General features: G+C 41.2%; 1 protein-coding gene across 2 annotated transcripts in view; it reads right to left on the minus strand.

The window, feature by feature from the left end:
- The window catches only part of frmpd1a (FERM and PDZ domain containing 1a), a 42,030-nt gene extending 24,361 nt beyond the window's left edge, over positions 1-17,669 (minus strand). For both annotated transcript variants that reach the window (XM_086120550.1, XM_086120549.1), the window contains exons 1-3: positions 17,446-17,669; positions 2,385-2,489; positions 17-133 (exon numbers count right to left, since the gene is read on the minus strand). In XM_086120550.1, coding sequence (XP_085976676.1) covers positions 17-129 — 113 coding nt within the window. In that variant the 5' untranslated portion in view covers positions 130-133; positions 2,385-2,489; positions 17,446-17,669. The remainder of the gene's footprint in view (positions 1-16; positions 134-2,384; positions 2,490-17,445) is intronic.
- Between the last annotated feature and the right edge of the window lie 2,969 nt (positions 17,670-20,638).

The raw sequence follows: 20,638 nt of genomic DNA on the forward strand, positions 1-20,638 counted from the left end.
ACGTCCAAAGTTTTACCTGCTCAAAGACCTGCTGCCCAAATCTCGGGAACGTCTCAGCCATCTGCCCACTACCTGCTCGACCCTGCTGGTCCTGCGGGACGAGGAGCGACTCCTGTCCTGCAGTTCCATTTACCTGAGAAGAGGTCAACTTTTTGCTCGCGTCACAATTACGATGAAGTGTTACCGTTTCAATTAACGTCGGATGCACAAGATTGGTGTCGACACAATATTAGCATAAAATATGCGGTCATAACCACACCTAAAATGGAAACACACATACGCAGTAATTCATGCTATAATCAGAACATGCTATACTCATGAAGAGCACTTTGTAATACTAAAATAAATAAATGAAATTACTGAAATGAGGAATGACTAGATGGATCATCTAGGCTGTGGTGTATCCCACAGCTGCAGGAAGCAATCTCTAGCAGACATGCTTTGCTGATGATGGGCATTAGCACCATCCATTAGAGGGAACAAGCGGATGAGGCGGGAAAGGAGAGGATGAGATGCCAATTGACAAAGACGAAAGCCGAGAAGTAAGGAGGACAGAAAATGAAAAAAAAAGATAACAGTTGAAAGAGGCAAAGGCTTTGGGATGCAAGTGCCAAGTGATGCAGTGTTTTGCCTGTGACAGTCTTATTTTTCCTTTTTATCCCAACCATGGTATTCTCTGACGTTTCTTTGATCCTTCTTCACTCACTCTCTCCTCAGGTTACAGAGACACAAAATGTGTTTACCACGCTTGCTTGAGGTCACATTATTTATTCATTCGTACAATCCCATAATGATCTTCCAAGCAATACATTTAGATAACCACCAGGGTTCTAAATTAACACTCGCCAATCCGCCAAACGCAGGTTAACATTAATTTTGGCACATAGTGATTAAAACTCATGATATCCTGCGTTGTTAACTCTAGGAAGCGGGGCAGGTGTGACGAAGCTGCACTTTCCCGGCAAAACAGAGAATTCTGTAACGGGTAAGACGTGTTTTGATTCTCTCTCCATTGTTTTAAGATATGGCCACGTAAAGGTTGTTATGTTTTAAACTGAGCCTGCATATGACTTTTACAGGAGGTCTTATGTGGTGAAAAGGACGCTAAACTATGTTAAAGGTGTCAAAGATTTTGCCTCATCTATCTGCATATTGCCTCGCTTGCGCCATCACAGGTGCATTATTACTTGTTCTTGTTAATTCAGTGATCTCTGTTGCACATTTTGGCAAATATAGGAGTAATAACATATGGTCTTTTTAGTGCAAACTTTGGTCAAGAAAATTACCGTATTTTCTGGAGTATAAGGCGCACTTCAATTAATGGCCTATTATAACTGTTTTCATGTAGAGGGCACACCACATTATAAGGTGCATAGTCGCTACAATAGGGGTGGAGCTACGCTAAAGGGAATACAGTACAATACAGCTTTATTTATATTGAGCTTTCACAACCGCTGCAGCTGTAACAAAGCATTTTACAGAACATTCAAAATGCTACGTCCAAGAAAACGGAATATTGAAACATATAGAAGGTGCATCAGATTATAAGGGGCACCTATGACTTTTGAATTGAATGCTTTTACGTGTGCCTTATAGTGTGGAAAATACAGTCTCTTTTTTTCTTTTTTTTTGGCAATGCAAAATGTGAAACAATGACTGCAATTTTTTTAGATTGTTTATATTTTTGGAGCGGTATTTCTTTAATTGGAACAACACTGTTTACTTTCTTGAATATGTTTAACTTTACTTTTTAAGGTATATGTGGAAGGAAACCGGAATAACAGGACAAAACCCTTGCAGGCACGGGGAGAGAATGCAAACTCCACACAGGAAGCCCGGAGCCCGGATTCAAACAAAATGGATTTTAACCCCTAAATTGTGAGGTGGACGTGGTAACCAGTCAGGCACCCTTTTTTGGATTAAACCAATTATGATCCAACTTTGAGTTGTACCTCAATTTAGTTGAATGCAATGTTGATTTAAGACAGGAGCAGTCTATTGACAAATATATTTGGGAGGAAAACATCAAACGACTTGTTAAAACCAGCAGAATTAAAATTGCATTTTGCGTTCTGAACGCATCAAAGTCACAGTACTGGCAAATGAGATTACAAAGTACTGTATGTCTACAGGCAAAGACAGAGACTTTGTGCGTCACCCACGCTTAGCCAGATTAGAATGAGCTTCTCCTTAACCTTCGAGGTCTGGTTAGGAAACGGACTAAGTTAAACAGTATCACAAACTGTCTGTGGTTCACTACACACTTCCCTCTCACTGTCTGCCCTCCTCACTATTTATTGCACATTCTGCTAATCGTCTAATCTTGTCATTCGTCTTTTTATATCCACCTACAAATGGTGTCGGATTCACAGACCAGCACACACCTGCTCTCAGCCCTTTGTGTCAGGGCTCCATGTGGGCGCCACTTAAAGTCCCATCCTGCTATTTCTCCGTCCATCATTCTGCTGTGGAGGACCAGTCTTCATTCCCTGATGACAAACACAAATCATGAATCCCATTGATGGGGAATAGAAAAACAAACACTCAGGAATTAAAAGGGAATAAAACAATCCAGCGCTCCCATGTCGCTCATTCTTTATGCGACCACCTATCCTAACCATTATTAAGATGACTTGTGCCACATTCCAAATAAGCCAGCATTTTAGAATGACCTTTTTTTTTTAATTTCTCTGAAAGCAATATTGCATTCTTATTCATACTGTAACAATAAAACATATTAGGACTTCAGTATTTTGTTAATTATGCAAGCACCTTAGGTGGCCTGATTTTGAACAGGCTATCACTAGTTTAACAGGGTCAATCACAAGCATTCAAATTTCAATTACGGTAGAAAGCTCTCTCCCTATGTGATTACAGCACTTAGCACTGCATGCTGCTGCTAAAACGGGAAGACTTCCCTCCAAACGTCCCTAATCAAATGTTTTATGTTTACATGGAGTGAGAGAGAAAAAAAAAGTGGGCATGAGGGAGAGCGAGAGAGAGAGATGAACGGAGCAGCGGCAGGGTTGGAAGAAACTGCAACAAATGAAAGATACATAACAACAACAACAGTATTTATAGAGCACTTTCAAACAGCCATCGCTGCATACAAAGTGCTGTACATGGAACAATTTAACATGCACAATAAACAGTAAGACAAATCGGTAATAAAGGCGGTAGAAAGCACCAAACAGTAAAACCAAGAACAAATCTAAGTCATGCTGAGTCGAATGCCAAAGAATACAAGTGAGTTTTGAGGGGGGTTTTGAAGATGGGCAGCGAGGTTCTTGGTACTTCTAATAAAGTCTGGTCCACAGACCTGAGGCGCCGGGCAGGTGTGTAGGGGCGGATGAGCTCAGAGAGGTAAGGTGGCGCGAGATTATTCAGAGATTTGAAAACAAATAAGAGGATCTTGAAAATAACTCTAAAATGAATGGGGAGCCAGTGAAGGGATGCCAGAGTAGGAGTTATGTGCTCCCTCTTACGAGTACCAGTCAAGAGGCGAGCGGCGGCATTCTGGACCAGCTGAAGGCGCTTAATGGAGGACTGGCTGACTCCAAAGTAAAGGGCATTGCAGTAATCGAGCCGGGATGTGACAAAGGCATGAATTACCATCTCAAAGTGTTCATGTGAGAGGAGAGGTTTTATTTTGGCCAGCTGTCTAAGGTGAAAGAAGCTGGATTTAACAACGGCACCAATTTGCCGATCGAGTTTGAAATCACTGTCCAGTTTAAGGCCCAAGTTTGAGACTGTTGACTTAAGATAAGGAGACAGGGGGCCCAAGTCTACAGGATGGAATGTACAAGGGCCACTGGGACCAAACAATATCACCTCTGTCTTCTTTTCATTGAATTTCAAGAAATTTTGTGCCATCCAGGTTTTGATTTCTTCCAGACAGGATAGGAGTGGCCTTAATGAGAAGGCGTCTTTCTTGCTCAGTGGGACATAGATCTGGCAGTCATCTGCATAGCAGTGGAAGGGAATACCATGTTTCCTTAAGATGGAACCCAATGGGAGCAGATACAACGCCCCAGTATTGAGCCCTGTGGAACACCACATGACAGGGGAGCAGTGCGTGACTCAGAGCAGCCAAGGCTGACACAAAAGGTTCTGTCAGCTAAATAGGACCTAAACCACTCAAGAGCACTACCGCCAATGCCCACCAAGTGCTGCAAACGAGTCAGCAGAATACTGTGATCCACGGTATCAAATGCTGCAGTTAAGTCCAATAAAACTAGACACACGTGGTCTCCAGAGTCATTTGCCAGGAGGATGTCATTAGAAACGCGTAACAGGGCTGACTCCGTGCTATGCATCGTCTTGAAACCTGACTGGAAGACCTCCAAGATGTTATGTTCATCCAAGAAAAATTTAAACTGCATGTGCACCACTTTTTCCAGAATTTTGGAAATGAAAGGCAGTTTGGAAATGGGCCTGAAGCTTGACGGCACATCTGGATCAAGACCAGGTTTCTTGATCAAGGGTTGGACCACAGCATGTTTAAACTGTTGGGGAACTACACCTGAAGAGAGGCTGCTGTTGATGATATCCAAGACTGATGCGCCAACATTCGGGAGAACCTCCTGAAAGAAGTGCGGGGGAAGAGAGTCGCAAGGGGAGCCAGATGGCTTCGTCTGGCGAACTACATCCTCCAAAAGCGCCAAGGACACAGTTTCAAAAGAATTTAGCACAGCTGAACATGGAATATGGACAGAGGGGTCAGATGAAGTATTTGAGACCGGAGTCCTAGCTGTAGAGACCTTATCAATGAAAAACTGAAGGAATCTGTTGCACATCTTGGGTGAAGAATCCGAGCAAGTAGGCAGAGGGGGTTTGAGTACAGAATCTATCGTTTTAAATAGTGCACGTGGGTTGTGACGGTTAGCTTGAATAAGGTCCGACAGATATTCTCTTTTGGCCTCTTTTACTGTGAGCTGGTAGTTACGCCAGCAGTCTTTCCAAATTTGATAAGAGACATGCAATTTGTCATTTTTCCACTTGCGTTCGGCTTTGCGAGACCCCTGCCTAGCTGCGCGGGTAATGTCGTTAAACCATGGCAAGGGTTTAGGTTTTGGGAGCACAGTTTTTGAAGGAGCCACCAAATCCAGGATGGCACGGCATGATGAGTTGAACCAAGAGGTGAGTTCCTCTGTGTTCGACGAGGGTACGCAAACGTTATTAAAGGCATCAGAGAAACGACTAGCAGTGCGAGGGTTAAAAATTCGGCGTTTAAAACTAGGAGCGGCAGATTTCACAGCAGCATGCGATAAGACTACGTCAAATAAAACTGCCATGTGATCAGAAATCCCATTTTCAAGGACTTCCAGATTTGACACCGGTAGACCATAAGCAAAGACAAGGTCTAAAATATGACCTTGTTCATGTGTCGGGCTGCTCACATACTGCACGAGAAAGCAAATCAAATGGCACACAGCTTGGCAGAGAGAAAAGTCAAAAGAGTGGGATGGTCTACCAATCAAAGAGTAAAGGAGATAAGCACGGCAAATAATCAGGAATTTGGGAAAATAACCAGAGACGGCTAGCGAGACAGGCGAGGAGGGGGCACGATGGTCCTGTCAGGCTCTTTGTGCTGTTTGCTGAGTCCCACTTGCCCCAGCTCCAAACACCATCCATATTTAATGAGGACCTCGCAAAGCCCCGGGAGAGGTACCGTCAGGCCAACTGTCAAATACTGACTCTAGACTTTTCCTGACTGTAACTCTCACTTTAGTCAGTCCTTCTGTTGTCTTTCATTGCTTTCCTTGATGACACGTGCATTGAAAATGTATTCACACAGTTTTTAAATCTCTTTGTAAAATGACAACCTCCAATTTAAACGATTTTTTAAAATCTAAATTGTGTATGATGGATGTGCACAAAATTCTCTCCATATATTATAAATAAATATTTAAAGAAAAAAAACAAAAAATTGGCATGGCATATTTATTTCATAAATATGATTTTATATATATATATATTATATAATCGAAGGTTTTATAAAATCTCTGATGCAACCAAATACATTCAAAAGTCAAATACTGTAATTAGTGAAATGAAGTCCAGTTGCATGCAATCTAGGTGTTGCATGAAACTTTCAGGATCAGGGTTCCCGGTCTTGCCTTGAAATTATTTTCCAGGACTTTTTAAAAAACAATAATGGATAATGTGAATAGTATTTTTCTTGGTAAGGTAGGAAAAAAAAGAAAGACTGAATATCATAGAAAGCTGTGCAAGTAACTGATCCACTGACCATATCGATATGGATATGATATTGGTAAAGAATATAATTGAATTGGTTGTTGAACCATTTATACACATTTGTGATCTCTCATTTTTCTCAGAGGTGTTTCCTGGCAAAATGAAAATAGAGTGATTCCAATTTATAAAAATGGAGATAAACATGATTTTTCAAACGGCAGGCCAATATCTGTGCTCCCGCAATTTTCAAAGACAATAGAGAAATTGTAGTTAGGTTAGACCAATTCTTAGTGAGACACAATATTTTAAGCAATAGTCAGTATGGATTTCGAACTAACCACTCCACATCAATGGCACATATGGAATTAACTGAAGAGATATCCACTACAATCGAGAGGAAAAAATTACATTTGATAGGAAACAAGTATTTTTGTTGACCTCAAAAAGGCTTTTGAAAACATTGATCACACCACACTTAAAAACTGAGCGAATATGGTATCAGAAGGGTTGCACTTAAATGGGTTTCAAGTTATTTAGAATATAGAAAGCAGTTTGTGCAGATATATAACATAAAATCTGATTTGCGTTGTATCCATTGTATGTATCCAGAGGTCTGTCCTCGGGCCAAAATTGTTTATTTTGTCTATGAATCATTTGGTTGGTGTAGCCACACTGCTCAAATGTATTCTGTTTGCAGATGATACTTCCGTATTTCCCGCACTAAAGGCGCACTGGATTATAAGGCACACCTTCAATGAATGGGCTATTTTTAAAATGTTTTTCATATATTGGACGCACTGGTTTATAAGGCACAATCCACAATGCATTCACGAGATGTAGCTACGCTCCTTCCGTTCATGACCTCCTCTGAAAAACGTAAATTAACATTACTTCAACGAAACTACGAAAATTGACAATAATGCATCAAAACAGAAAATCAAGCGAGGAAACCAAAAAAATTAATTCTAGTCCCTTGGCATTTCCTTAAGCCAAGACCCAATAGAACAATCAGATGTCAGTAACATGTAGGAGACTGGACTGTCTCAGAAGTGTTTGTTATTTATTCCTTTGATGTGTAGTCACAACCGAGGAAATCACAAAATAAATTCTGTAGTGGGGCTATATAATTTATTTTGTGATTTCCTCGCTTGATTTTCTCTTTTGATGCATTATTTTTAATTTTCGTAGTTTCATTGAAGGAATCGTTAATTTACGTTTTTCGGAGGCGGTCATGAACACCTCTCGAGTCAAACGGAAGAAGAGAAGGCACGGAGACGGACAAAGACGTACCCGTATTTGTTGAGACTGTGAAAACCATTCATAAAGTGTGTTTTAAAAAAACAACAACACCACAGCTCTCCTTTTTTCGGAGCTGCAACAAAAACTTTCAATAAAGCAGCGACATAGTTCACTGAACCAACAGCAAGTTGACGAGCAAGACATATTACCGTAATGACCACACACAAGGCGCACCAAATTTTAAGGTGCGCTGTGAGCTTTTAAGAAAATAGAAGACTTTTCGGTGTGCCTTATAGTGCGGAAAATATGGTACTTTATATTATTGTGGGGAAGCTATAATACAGGTTCCGAATGTTGTTAAACAAAAGATTAAAAGAAGAATAATATGGTTTGATGTACGTCAAATAAATTATCATTCAATCTTGAGAAAACAAGCTGCATGATATTGAGTAACAGAAGGAAAGACACTGGTGCTCCAATTTGTTGGTCTTGATATTAATAAAGTTAGAGAAACCAAATTTTGGTTGTTTGTCTGAATGACAATTTGAGTTGGAAATCATATTCAGATTCAGAAAACTTTATTTATCCCTGTGGGGCAATAAGAGTTGTGCGAGAGCGGTTTATTAAAGAGACAGTCAAAGTAAACGAAAAACATAGGATGAGAGTAGGGCTGTAGGTTTAGCACTTGAGGTCTTGAGGAAGTGGTTCCAGCAACAAAACAGTATTGCACATCGAGCAGTATTGTACGATAAGGACATAGTAAAAACAGTATATCAGTATATATATCCAGAACAAAAAGGTAAAATGATCAAAAACAATGGCTGTCTCAAATGTCACAACACTAATTTAGGATCTCACTTAGTTGTTGACATCAAAATGATGGAATACAGGTGAATGGCAAATGAGCTGCTGATTAATGGATTGGAGAAGAGGGCAAACCCATGGGACTGTCACAGCCAGGTTGACAAGTCCAGGGGCATAACACTGGCTAAAAACTGCATGAAAAGTTCTGCTCTCTGTGCACATACCCAGTATGTTAATAGAGCCGAATTCCGAATGAAATTTTTCCTCATTCACGTTTTCTGTTTTTTCTGTCGGACAATGGAGCAAATATAAGGGAGTGAGTGAACTGGAAGGCTACCTGTTAGCCATTGTTATGTTGAAGCCAGTGTCATGGTCGTTGCGGCTCTAATTTGTTATTTACCTCTTAAAATAAGAAGGCACATTTGAGTTTGCAAAAAAGCATGTGGAAGGCTCCCCAAAAATATGGAGGAAGGTGCTCTGGTCAGATGAGACTTACATTGACATTTTCAGCCAGCATTTGATCAACCCAAGAACAGCATCATGTTACAGGGATGCTTTTCGACAGCGGTCAGTGCGAAAACGGTCTGGGGTTGAGGGAAATGGTGCAATTTTCCCTTGTGGGATGGACAAAAATCTCATTGGCAAGATGTGGCAAGCTCATATAGAAACTTATCTCAAACGCCCGTGGCCACGACTGTAGAGAAAAGGTGGCTCTATAAATGACTGACTTTGGAGGGGTGAATAGATAGGCGCATGCTGATTTAGTTTTTTTTTTGTTTGTTTTTTTAAACAGACGTATATACCGTATTTTCACGACTATAAGGCGCCATTAAAAGTCTTAAATGTTCTCCAAAATGGACAGGACGCCTGATAATGCGGAGCGTCTAGTGTATGCGCCGAGTTCCAAAGCCTGACTGAGAGCACCTCTGGCCGACACACTGTTTATATAGAGAAAAGGCGGAGTGAGTGACGACAGGCATGTGGAAGTCCGCCAATGAGTGAAGGGTGGGCGTGTAAGAGGACGCTAAAGGCACGCCCCTCGCAGGTACCAGTCGCCAATGAGTGAAGGGTGGGCGTGTAAGAGGACACTAAAGGCACGCCCCTAGCAGGTACCAGTCGCGTGAGTACATTGTAAAATGGCTAAATAAAGTACAACTGAACTCAGTTTTGCTTCCGTTGCCTGTTTAAAAACGTGTTTTTAGCGTGCGTGCATGCATGCCGTATGTTTAAGCTGGCGTATGTTTTACCATGCCTGGCTGCGCCCAATAATACAGTGCGTTTTGTGTATGAGTCAAATACAGAAATAGCACCCCTTACTGAGACTGCGCCCAACAACACGGTGCGCCGAATGGTCGTGAAAATACGGTACACACACACAAACATATATGTATATATATATACTGTACAATATATATATATATATACACACACATATACAGTGATCCCTCGCTTATCGCTGATAATGGGGATCAGAACCCCCCACGAAAGAGGAAAATCCGCGAAGTAGGTACCCCCCGTACAGGTATATATACATGTGTATGAGTATACTGTATATAATATTTATAAGGCCAAATTTAATATTATCCATGCATGTAGAAGTAAATGTTTGTAGTAATTAACACATAGTATATGCTAATATATACATATATATATATATATATATATAATAAACAGCTTTGCCCTGCCAGTGATCAGATACCCTGCAGGAATAATAAGGTGGCCAAAGGAAGAGATTCAGACGTTCAGACCCGAAAGCTCCAAACCATGCATGGAGGGTTCCATCCCAAATCCAGCACCCTGAGACTGTACGCAAGCCGAAAGGAAGGAGGCCGGGGACTAGTGAGTGTGAGAGCCACTGTCCAGGATGAAACATCCAAGCTCCATGAATACATCAAGGAGAAGGCTCCAACGGATGACGTACTCAGAGAATGTCTCCGACAATGGGGAACAGAGGATGAGGCGCTGGAAGAGAGACCATCATGGGAGGACAAGCCCCTACACGGGATGTACCACCGGACCATAACTGAAGTGGCTGATCTCAAGAAGTCCTATCAGTGGCTAAAGAGGGCTGGCCTGAAGGACAGCACAGAGGCACTATCCTGGCTGCTCAGGAGCAGGCCCTGAGCACCAGAGCCATTGAGGCCCAGATATACCACACCAGACAAGACCCAAGGTGTAGGTTGTGCAAAGAGGCACCTGAGACGATCCAACACATAACTGCAGGGTGTAAGATGCTGGCAGGGAAAGCCTACATGGAACGCCATAACCAGGTGGCTGGCATAGTATACGAAACATCTGTGCGGAGTATGGACTGGAAACCCCAAGGTTAAAATGGGAAACACCTCCAAAGGTGGTGGAGAATGACCGAGCGAAGATCCTGTGGGACTTCCAGATCCAGACTGACAAGATGGTAATGGCGAACCAACCAGATATCGTGATCATAGATAAATGGCAGAGGAAAGCCCTTGTCGTGGATGTAGCAGTCCCAAGTGATGGAAACATCAGAAAGAAGGAACACGAGAAACTGGAGAAATACCAAGGGCTCAGAGAGGAGCTGGAGAGAGCCTGGAAGGTAAAGGTGACAGTTGTGCCTGTGGTGGTCGGAGCACTCGGGGCAGTGACCCCCAAGCTAGATGAGTGGTTGCAACAGATCCCGGGAACAACATCGGACATCTCAGTCCAGAAATGTGCAGTGCTGGGAACAGCAAGTATACTGCGCAGAACCCTCAAGCTTCCTGGCCTCTGGTAGAGGACCCGTGCTGAATGGAGGACGGACACCACCCAAGGGGTGCGACGAGGAATTTTTAAATTTTATATATATACATATATATATATATATATATATGTGTGTGTGTGTGTAAGTTAGGTTAGTGTATAAATAACAAAATACAATAAACATAAACATGAAATATACATGTAGTACTGTAAATGTTGCTCTGTGTTTTGCTGACTTTCGCTTCCTCTCGCGGACCTTTTGGGACATTTTCGCAATTTTTTTTTTTAAAGAATATTTTTGAAAAAGTCGTGATGCACTGAATCCGCAATCAGTGAATCGCGAAGTAGCGAGGGATCACTCTACATCCATCCATTTTCTGATCCGCTTAATCCTCACAAGGGTCGCGGGGGGTGCTGCAGCCTATCCCAGCTGTCTTCGGGCATTAGGCAGGGGACACCCTGAACCGGTTGCCAGCCAATCGCAGGGCACACAGAGAAAAACAACCATCCGCGCTCACATTCACACCTAGGGACAATTTAGAGTGTCCAATCAGCCTGCTATGCATGTTTTTGGAATGTGGGAGGAAACCAGAGTACCCAGGTAAAACCCACGCAGGCACGGGCAGAACGATCGAACCCACGACCTCTGCACTGTGAGGTCGACGCGCTAACCACTCGTCCCCATATACTGTATATATATATATATATGTATATATATGTATATAATATATATTAGAGCTGTCAAACGATTAAAATATTTAATCTAATTAAAAATGCAACTGTCCTAATTAACTCAAATTGTCTAAAAATTAATCGTGATTACTCACGCATTTTTTATCGTTTCTGAATTTCCTTTTATATTTTTTCGTCCTATTTTTCCCCATTTTAATGCTCTCATCAACATGGAATCATGCATCAGTTTTCTATGTGCAAAATGCAAATATTTACTGAAATAAGAATTTCGATTTTCAATTTTACATGAACATTTTTCACTTGAAGCAGTTATTCACACATAATCTCTCACACAATATTACTGTCCATCAACAACAGTGAAAAAAATATTTTGTCACACAACAGCTGCTTTAACAGCTCTTTTTATGGAATCAAAACAGAGCAATATAACATTATAAAGTGCACATCTAAGGTAAACTAGTACTCAGCCTATAGTGGACTTAAGCCATGGTTGCATACTTCGTTTTTCTCAAGTTTGCTTTGAACACAGCAGTCAGGCTATGTTGATTCTGTTGGTCCTTCTTGCGCGGAAGTTTCTCTACGGTTTTGTGTAGACATCATTTCGGATGACTACACTTGGTTCGATGACAACACCGGAGACGTTTTATTTTCAGTATGGTCGCTATGACTGCACCGCTGAACTCTCGACGTGCCAAAGCGCACCGTCAGTCAGACGAACACAGAGAAGCTCCACCCGCTCTATTTATATGGCCACGGAACACTGTAACCTTCCACACAAAATAGTTCCAAACAAGTAACAATCGCGTCAGTGGCATACATCGTATTCGACAGGCTACCTGCTCTTTATTCTTATTTCTCTCCCAAAACAGTGTCTTCTCCCGCTTGGTGTACCTTTGCCTTCTCTGCTACGTACAATCTCTATACACAGCTTGTAATGGAGGCTCTCGCTGGCAATCCGTAGTGGAGTCGTTCGATGCAATGCGAATGATTTCAGCTTGAGTCGAGCTGTGGACAATGTTGACAGGCTTGCATGCAGGAGCCATACATTTAGCTATCGCTTCAGCAAATTTGTTCTTCGTCGTGTCATCCATTTTTTTCGCTCTGAAATGATCCATAGCTGTCTGTCTTAGACGAGGGGGCGGAGTACTCACATCAGCTGTGTGCTTGGCCATTAAGTGGTATTTCAGACTCGACGTGCTATCATGATAGCTCAGTTTACGACTGCAAAACATCCAGGTAATTTTGGTCTTGTCAGTGGAACAATCTGGCAACTTTTTAAAAATAAACTTTCCATTCATAAACTCTTTAAGTATCCGTTTTCGGTGTCTCGTGCTGCCGTGGCTGGCAAAACAAACGTGCGTGGGCCTGTGCAGCGTGCTTGTTGTTTTGTTTCTGGTTTATTTTCGAGCAACATAACATCCGCTGTGCCGCGTTAATCTCGCGAGAAAAAATGTAGTCACGTTAAAATTTATTTAAATTAATGCCAATAAAAATGCGCTAAACTGACAGCTCTAATATATATATATATATATATATATATATATAAATATATATGTGTGTAGAGAGTCAGAGAGAGGGTGTGTGTGTGTGTGTGCGTGTGTACATGCATGCAAATTCATCAAATAAAATTGAATGACAGAAATCGTTAAAATTATACGTTCCAATGATGCCAAATGAGTAAAAAGCCAAGAGCGTAAATACTTTTGCAAGCCACTGTAAAATTCAACATAATCACGTCAATTGCCCGTTTTTGCAGTTTGCTGATGAGCTTTTAGCTTTTCTCAGTTTAAATATTAATTGGTTTCAGTATGCCACTCTCCCATCTCCACACAAAGCACCAGAAAAAACATTTCAACAGACAATATTTTAGGGAGTTGCTTGAGTCCAATCTCGTATATCCCGAAAGAAAGAACGAAAGAGAGCTGAAAAAAAACTGAAATACTGTGCAGAGATAAATTACCACAATGCATCCCAATGTGCATTGTCACATTGTTTATAATTTTGTATGATTGAATGTAGATGTGACATACTGTAATACTAATATGAAATACTGCTTGACCTGAACGCTGTACACAACAAATATATTCTCATCCATGCAACAAGCACATCCCATGAGCATTTGCACACAAAGACTCATGCTGCATGTGGCTAGGTTATTTTTTATTTTTTGCGAATGTAGGTTTTATGAGTTTGAGTGTGTTTGTGTTTCAATGTGGGTGTGTCTTAGTCAAGGGCTGCATGCATTAATAATGCATTTGGATAATGCGGACGCTTCACTTTGCCAGCAATTTACAGGCATGTCAGCGCACAGACTAGGAAAGTAGAAAGAGGGAGACATAATATGTGAGATTCCTAAGAATATAGCGAGTGACACAAAAAAACAAAAACAAATTCTTATTCAATCTACAAAAGGTGTTTCTTTAAAACTTTCAGGGCGACTTGCTCAACAGCAAATTCGAGTACAGTCGCTTTGCTGGGTCTTTAATTAAAGAAGTGTTCACTATCCAGAGAGACTATGAGACACAGCTAGTGTTTAAAGTGTATGTTTGGGTCGTTGCTGTTTCACATACTGGAAGAACGTATGTAGTGGAACAGTGCTATTCGCAAACATGGGGAGATGCCAGTTGAGGTCTCTCAGGCATCGGCGCCTGTACTGTAGATAAGTTGTGTTCTCTGTTTAAAATTAAGAAAGAAAACCCACAATGCTGACCGAAATATGACAAGAGTAATTTTTGTTGTCCAACAGAATTAGAATTATTTCATTCTAATATGTATCTTAAAAACAAAATAATTATGAAACTTGCCTGGACAAAAATGGTGAGACTTTTAACTTAATATTTGCATTGTGCGCACCACAGAGGAGGTAGACGGAGGAGTCTTGATTATCTTCTTGGGCCACCGTGCTACAGGGGTGCACTGCACAGCCAAGATTAGCATTCAGAGACGTGCGGAGAAACTTTATGAATTAATGTGAAATATCAATGATGATGCCTCTGTATCGGTCCGTGCATTATAAAGAGGCCCACAATGATATATTGCCCTACAGATTTTTTTTTAAGCACACCCCTACAAAACACACAGCTCAAAAGGTGCCTGAGAATATCCTCATGCATCCAGGTCATTTCATTTTCAAGGAATAGAATCGTTGCATTGTTGCATGAACTAATGAAGCCTGCAAGGATGAGAGGCGAAACGTCTTCTAAGGGAATCAGCGCAAGATTCGCTTTAAAATAGAGTTTCCATCACTTATACATCTATTGTCAACTCATGTTCGAGTGAGTCAGCACATAATTTAGAGCTCGCTTTTTGGGATCTCAGTGAAAGATCTCAATCTTTGTCAATGACAAGGCAAAAGTAACGAACTATTCAATCACATTTTGCAAATTGTGGGCATCCTTTTCATTCGTGATATGATGCGACAGTCCTGCGTTGCGGATATGCTCGCCTTGAAAAGGCTACAGTTGCTGGTCAGCCTGGTTCTGGCAAGCCCTCCAAGGCTTTTTCTTGACTATCGTGCCATGTTGTTTGTCGTTCAGTTGAATCAGGGTTGTCAAACTCGTTTTTGTCGGGGGTCACACTTTAGTTACTGTTTCCTTTGGAGGGCCGTTATGACTGGAACCATATAAAGAAGTCAAGAATAATGGTTCATCTAAGTATTGTTCAAGTTACCCTAATGAGGGGTTTGGTAACAAGAAAATGCTTCCAATATCTCTCTTATTTATTATATATGAGAATTTTAAAATTTTGGTAGAGATCTTTGCAAGCATCATGGACGTTGACCTGTTTGATTTGCTAAATGATGTGGCGGAGCAGATTTGGGCCGCGGGCCTTGAGTTTGACACCACAAGTTAAATAATAGACAGTGGTTGGTGCCTCAAAACATTGTTTCCTAAACACATGTCTTTGTTTCCACGAGATGTGATCATCGACAGGTATACAACATATGGTCGCCGACTCCGATTTGTTGGTGATTGTCCGGTTTTGTTGAGTTCAATCGTATCACTCGGTACACAGCAGGCTGCAGCCACACCTCTCAATATGCACTTCGACACCACTGGAAGTTAGCGTAAAAAAACAAAACAAAACAACAAGAGTACATTTGTGTTGATATTCGGCCAAATTAGTCAGAGCATACAATATACTAGGTGACATACAATAAGAGATGGAATATGCTCTTGACAGCCAATCATAAGACATTATAAATAATGATAACCCCTGCAATGGGCATTTTCCAAGGCTCAATTTAATTCAAGTTATTTTGGAACTTTGGATGGAAAGCACAGTAGGCCTCTATTTATGGAGAAAGAACAACAGAAAAGTCAGAACTGAGCAAACCTGCATCCATATCAGAACCTTCTTGTGGCACCACGTTCCATGTGTCGTGCGACACATACAGGAAATATGTCATATTTACCCCAGCAACAGCATGCCAAACTAGACCCATTGACATCACATTTTGCACTCGCCTGACCTCATTTTGAACATCAATAACAATGCTAGTTTTCTTACTGTATTGTATCATTGTGCATTTGTTTGAAAAATATAGATGGATCTCCATGAAAACAGTGATAGGCACACCCAGAGCCTTCATTGGGTATTAAACCTGATAAATGCAGTTGCATCAAAAATGTATCCGAGCCTAAAAATAACATCATAAATTAATAAAGATTGGGAAGGCCTTCAGAACTTGGCAGCTCTCATTTCATCTCGTGTACAAGTGTCACCGCTTATTTGGATTCCAAATCTGGTCATGACAAATAGACAACATTGAAACACATGCTCACGGCTTGCAGCGTAAATATGTACACACATGGTTTGAGCACATGCAATTGCAATAATAAAGGTTGCTTTGTTCAGGGAGGAATGATGCAGCAAAATATTCAGAGCAACATGGTCCTATGAAATGCATGGAAGTGTCTGCGCGCTTAAGGTACCGTTGGTCAATGAATCACGCTATTGATTTGTTACTCGCTGTGATTTATTTGTGTAGTCATCAATTCCTCTGAATTCACTGAATGAAGAAATAGCTTACTTTCAGAGAATGTACTGTGTTGTTTTTTTCCTCAAGCTTTCTCCTGTCAGTAGTGAGACATACAGTACGAAGGCTTAGGTTCAGGTTTCTTATAACCATCCAGTTTTTTCAGCACCACTCATCTGTCTGTCCGACTGTCTATGAGATGAGAAATCCCCAAATAAACCTGCCATCTTCCCAATGTCTTTGGCATGGCTTCATCACATCAATCAGTGGATCTAAACATGTTAAATTGAGCAGTGCGCAGTCACAGCCCGTTCTTGCCTGCATTATTCCTGAGTAGCAGTGTACTTAATCACTATATGAAACTGTAATGGGACTGTGTTTCTTGATTGTGATAGGTCTGAAGGAGATAAGCTCTTTTGTGTAACTAGTAAGAGACACTTTGTTTACAAATGAAGAGTATCCACACACTGCTGGAAAGCAGAGTTTATTGACACCTTTAATGGATAGTCAGTGAGTTAGTTGGCTGCTGTGCTGGTGGACCCTCAAAGGGATATGCTTCTCTTGCCTTGGCACTGAACTTTAACTCCTAAAATAAATGTACTGTACAGTATTACTCCTTTATTTGTACTTTACCTTTTTGTTCAACATTATCAGCAATCACCAGCCCCGTTTAACGCGTGCACGATGCTTCGAGGCAACACAGGATTTAGAAACAAACACACTGTTATTTTAATTTCACTGTTTTTGAACACAATCTATTGCAGTTTCCGACTGTCTAGTTGTTATTCAGTCTTGTTAATGAGAGTTAAAGACCTTACCGTGAGGGTTTGTGTTTCTAATCCCCACCAGTAAACGCGGTGGGTGGAGATGGTGCGGCGTGGTTCACAATATCCCGAACGTGAAATAATAATGACCACAAAATAAAGACAAGTCGATTTCAAAATGAAAAACGATCATTCTACAGTCGCCGAAGGCAATCCTCCATGTTCACGCAATGGACGCACATTACTAACAGCGGGAGAGCGCGCGACGCTGAAAGGTGAGGCGCGTGCACGCTGCACCGTAATACTTTCTCTCTCTCTCTCTCTCTCTCTCTCTCTCTCTCTCTCTCTCTCTTCAACCCCCCAGCACTATGAAGGCCGCTACCAGAATCAATACCTTGTTTGTTTGTTTGTCTGTTTAAAAATAACTAACAATTCAATTGCCTGAAAGGTGCGGAAAGCATAATATATTTGGTTAGCCATTCTTTAATATGTTAAAACCTGTGCTTCCAAATTCTGTAGTGTGATGTGAATGCATTGGATTTTGTGTGATGACGCATAATTATTTTTGTCCACTTGAGGTCGCCTTCCTCACATAAACAGCGGTCCTTTTTTATTTAGCAGGTTAACACAGTTGACTTAATCCCCACGAGGTTTGCGGGTGTGCTGTCGCCTATCCCAGCTGTTTTAGGGGAGTAGGCGGGGTAAACCCTGAACTGGTTGCCAGCCAATCGCAGGGTACACATAGAAAAACAACCATTCACACGCACAATCACACTAGGGACAATGTTTAACCTGCCATGCATATTTTTGGAACGAGGAAGGAAACCAGAGTACCTGGAGAAAAGCAACGTAGGCACGGGGAGAACAATACAAACTCCACACAGGAACGCCGGAGCTGGAAATTGAACCCTGCAACTCTGCACTGTGAGGCGGACCTGCTAACCAGTCGATCACTGTGCCGCCCCAGGAAACTCGATAACCATATAGACCAACATGACAGCTGAGTTTAGGTTGGTATCATGTCATAACAAATCATTCTGCTAATAGGAGGAATTACAACATGCAGACATACAGGATGTCAATTCATGAATTCGCTGCACGAAGAACGAATTCACTCACGTGCCAGAGATTTCAGAGTTGATGGGTCAGTTCCATGAACAGTTTGGGTGTGAATAGCTACCTAGCTCAGGATGGAAGCATTTGTCATCATTTCTCCAACCTGTCACATTTTCCAATTCTTCTCATCACTTTTTACATGAAACACACACTGTATTCTGTTGTTTAACATTTCTTTATCTTACTCTGGGAAAACATACCAATATAGATCATGCTGTAATAAAATAACCCATAATTTAGGAACATTTTATCATACAGTAAACGTGTATTGTAATGTACTTTTTGGAGGTGTTTATAGTTGTGATGACCTGAGCAGCCACAAGATGTCAGTGTTGCACAAAACATTGTCATCATTCTGTTTTGCCTGAACACGTTCATGTCGAAGTTTCCCATCTGCTGGGGCATAAATGTGTCTCGTGCAGCTTTATATTAGGACGTCAACCCCAATCTCCTCCCACAATAACGTTATCACACATCTACTTCGAGTCAGGCCCATTCCATGCCATTCAAGGTCTAATTTAAGTCAGCTTTGGTCATGGAAACCTTCCCGTCGACGTGGTGGTCTCTCTCTCTCTCTCTCTCTCGCTCTCTCTCTCTCTCCTTAACTTGGTGAACAGCTGATAGACAGAATTTAGAATTATTTTTAATTTTATTTTTATTTTTTGAAGGTTTTTTTTTCTTTATTTGGTGTCTGTTTTGTGCACACAACATTTGTCTGTTTTTCATCTGAGAAGTGAGAGAAGTAGAATCATGCCTGCTAATTTGGGCTGGGTATTGACAACAACTTCACAGGACAAAGCACATCACAATACAGCGGTCACGATACGATATGTTTCGCGATAGATACATGTGTATCCCAATATATGGTCTTCAAGGTGATGCGTATTACGATAATTTACATTATTTTACATACATTTTTATGAAAACAGTCAGATGTATACCCATATGGGCCATTGATTTTGCTGGACGGCAAAATATTTTGTTTTTCTACTGTTGTTAGCGCCTCTGGTCCACAGGCAATGCCATGCCTGGTGAAAATGTGTGCATCATGCACAGCAAGGATTAGCTCTCAGCGATGTACCGGAGCACTTTATAAATGAATGTGCTGTAACGATACTGATTCCTCTGTATTAATTATGTGTATTATAAAGAGGCCCGCAACGATATATTCCTTTATGGATTTTTTTTAGCACACCCATACTGTGAATAGAGGAATAATTTTGCTGTGCTAAGATACGAGTACTAATCACATTGTATGCTGTGGTGGAAATAACCACAATTGTTCCAAACAACTGATCAGAACAAGAACTTTATATCATATAAACACATGCCAAGATTGTCAGATTACACCAGTCCTCAAACGGTGGGACGGACACCTTGGGGTGTGGAGGAGAGTGGGGGGGGGGGGGGGGATGTGATGCCGGTGGGACGCATTTGATCCCAGGGTTTGTGTTTTTGATGAACTGGAATAAGGTGTAATTTCACATCCACTGCAGTAGGTGGCAGTGGCACTCACATCGTCAGTGTGTACGCAGGGAACATTATCTCTCAGGTGTCGGGGTTTGTCTGCAACGAGCATGTGTATACACAACACCGAGCAGGAAATATAAAGTATAGTAAAACAACCCTAAAGAGATGCCATGGAAAATAATATTTAAGAATGAAAACAAAGGCATAGAGAGACTAAAAAAAATGTTAATGAAGTTATTTTTTGTTGTAAATGAAACTATTTTCTTTCTTTCTTTGTCTTTAATGTGATTAAGGATAAAACGTTTATGTAGATGTGTACTCAACAATTTCATGGACAAATTATACATTGTCGCAGCGGAGAGTTGGAGGGGCGTCGGCTAACAGAAATCTGTTGAGGAGCACTGAATACACAAACAGCAGAACAGTGTCATAGTGGTTAGCATGGACTGGGGTTAAATTTTTTCCTCCCACATTGCAATAGCATGCATGTTCTTGGTTCATTCATTAACACATTATAAAGTGTACATAGGAATGATTGTGAATCATTGTTTGACTGCTCTGCGATTGGCTGGTGTCAAGTCCAGGGTGCACAAAATCAGCTACGATGGGTTTCAACTCACGTGACTCCAATGAATCAAGCGGCTTCGAAAATGAATGGATG

The sequence above is a fragment of the Hippocampus guttulatus genome, chromosome 9 (genome assembly GCF_054856545.1).
Source record: "Hippocampus guttulatus isolate MCC_2025c chromosome 9, RoL_Hgut_1.0, whole genome shotgun sequence".
NCBI lineage: Eukaryota > Metazoa > Chordata > Actinopteri > Syngnathiformes > Syngnathidae > Hippocampus > Hippocampus guttulatus.